This window comes from Priapulus caudatus, unplaced genomic scaffold (genome assembly GCF_000485595.1).
Source record: "Priapulus caudatus unplaced genomic scaffold, Priapulus_caudatus-5.0.1 Scaffold109, whole genome shotgun sequence".
In the NCBI taxonomy this organism is placed as follows: domain Eukaryota; kingdom Metazoa; phylum Priapulida; class Priapulimorpha; order Priapulimorphida; family Priapulidae; genus Priapulus; species Priapulus caudatus.
Window position 1 is genome coordinate 379,840 of NW_014577170.1, and position 1,691 is coordinate 381,530.

General features: G+C 51.7%; 1 protein-coding gene across 1 annotated transcript in view; it reads left to right on the top strand.

Annotated features, from left to right (window-relative positions):
• LOC106805309 (putative uncharacterized protein DDB_G0271982) overlaps nt 1-611 on the top strand; it is a gene marked incomplete at its 5' end in the record, with an annotated part of 29,728 nt that extends 29,117 nt beyond the window's left edge. Inside the window, one exon of the mRNA XM_014806851.1 lies at nt 513-611. Coding sequence (XP_014662337.1) covers nt 513-611 — 99 coding nt within the window. The remainder of the gene's footprint in view (nt 1-512) is intronic.
• Between the last annotated feature and the right edge of the window lie 1,080 nt (nt 612-1,691).

Here is a 1,691-nt window from a genome sequence, read left to right on the forward strand (position 1 = left end):
CGCGCGCGTGTGTGTGTGTGTGTGTGTGTGTGTGTGTGTGTGTGTGTGTGTGTGTGCTGCGTCATTGCTCGCTGCCCGGGGGGCTGCGGTGAGAAGTTAGCGGGGAGCCGGTCTCTGTTTCCAGATGCCAAAGGCCGAAAAAAACTCGCTGCATCGAATGGCAGTTTCTATTTCATTATTTTCAATTTTTACGTATCAGTGGAAGCAACGCAATTCGGTTATTTTCACACTCTCGTAAGAGGAGGCCCACCCAGCTCACCACTTTTTTGAATTGCAGTTTCTTTTTCTCCAAATTGTTACATATCAGTGGATGCGACGTGATTCGGTTATTTTCACACTCTCGAAAAGTAGAGGCTGGAACCGCCTCACCACTCTATTCCACACGCGCGTTAGAAGAATTCTCTCCATCATGTCGGCTGTCAGGCAGAATAAAGACCTCCCGCCCACGCAGCAGCACTTCCCGCGTTCATCCGCGATGGCTAATTCACGTGAGTTTTTCTTGCTGACTGCAGGTCAATGGTCTTGTCGTGTACGGACGCAGTCACCTCAACGCGTCTGCGATGATAAAAGGGCTCAAAGGCAACATCATCAAGATCATTTTGCTGAGGTAACGGCGCGCAGCGATTGCTCGATGATTCTCGTATTACTGCTGTTGCGCTTTTCGTGATGCTCTTCGTCGTCGTAGCTGCCGCGAAGGCAGGGGTGTGTACAGGATTTGTACCAGGGGGGGGGAAGTCTAACCGTAACCCAAACTTGCAAGCACGCGAAGGGGGGGTCTGGGGGGCCCTCCCCCATAATTTTTTTGAAATTAGACTCCCTTAGATGCGTTTTCTGCGCTAGCAGGGGGGGGGTCCGGACCCCCTGGACCCCCCCCGCTGTACACGCCCCTGGAAGAATTTCCGTCGGCGTTAGCGCGTCGTTATTGTAACGCAGGCGCGTGTGCCATGATGGCGGTGGCTGTGACGTCATCGCGCCAGACGAGCAGAACTCGTATCAATCGTGACGTAATTCACAAGGAGGCGAGAGTGTGGGAGAGTGGAGGAGAGGAGTAGGAGGAGGAGGAGGGCTTGACTCAGTGTCCACTTCACAGAATCGAGCGCTGGCGTGCGTGCGGTGCCTGTAACGGTTAAGGTTGCATCGGAGTCGTAGGCAAACGATCAATTCATCTCCACTGTCCTCTCTTCTGTTTCCTGCCTCCACCATGATCACCACTGATGGGCGAATGCTTAGAATGCCCGAATTCTCTGCATATTCTGTTAATCCGAGATCTATGGTCTGGTATAAAGAGTATAAAAAGTTAGAATGACCCCCCCCCGCCCCTCCTCGTCGCGTCGTTGCCTACGCATTCACGTGGCAGCACCGTCGCATTCGAAACGGGAACAATGCTGCCATGTAAATTTTTAAACCCGGCGCCCTTTGCTGTGACGTTTTGTTGTAGTTTCACTAGTAAAATTCACTCTGCTCGCTATAACTGGCCGCCCGGGTGGTCATGAAGGACTGCTGTGAGCGTTTGTTAGTCTGAAAGTGCTATAACTACGTGAGGCTCAATGGGTCGTTGTCGTAACAGGTACTACAGATATGTACCCGAGGTACATATATGTATACACAAAGTGTACCAGACTTGTACTACAGAAGTGTACCCTAACCCTAACCCTAACCCCTAATCCTAACCCCTAACCCTAACCCCTAAT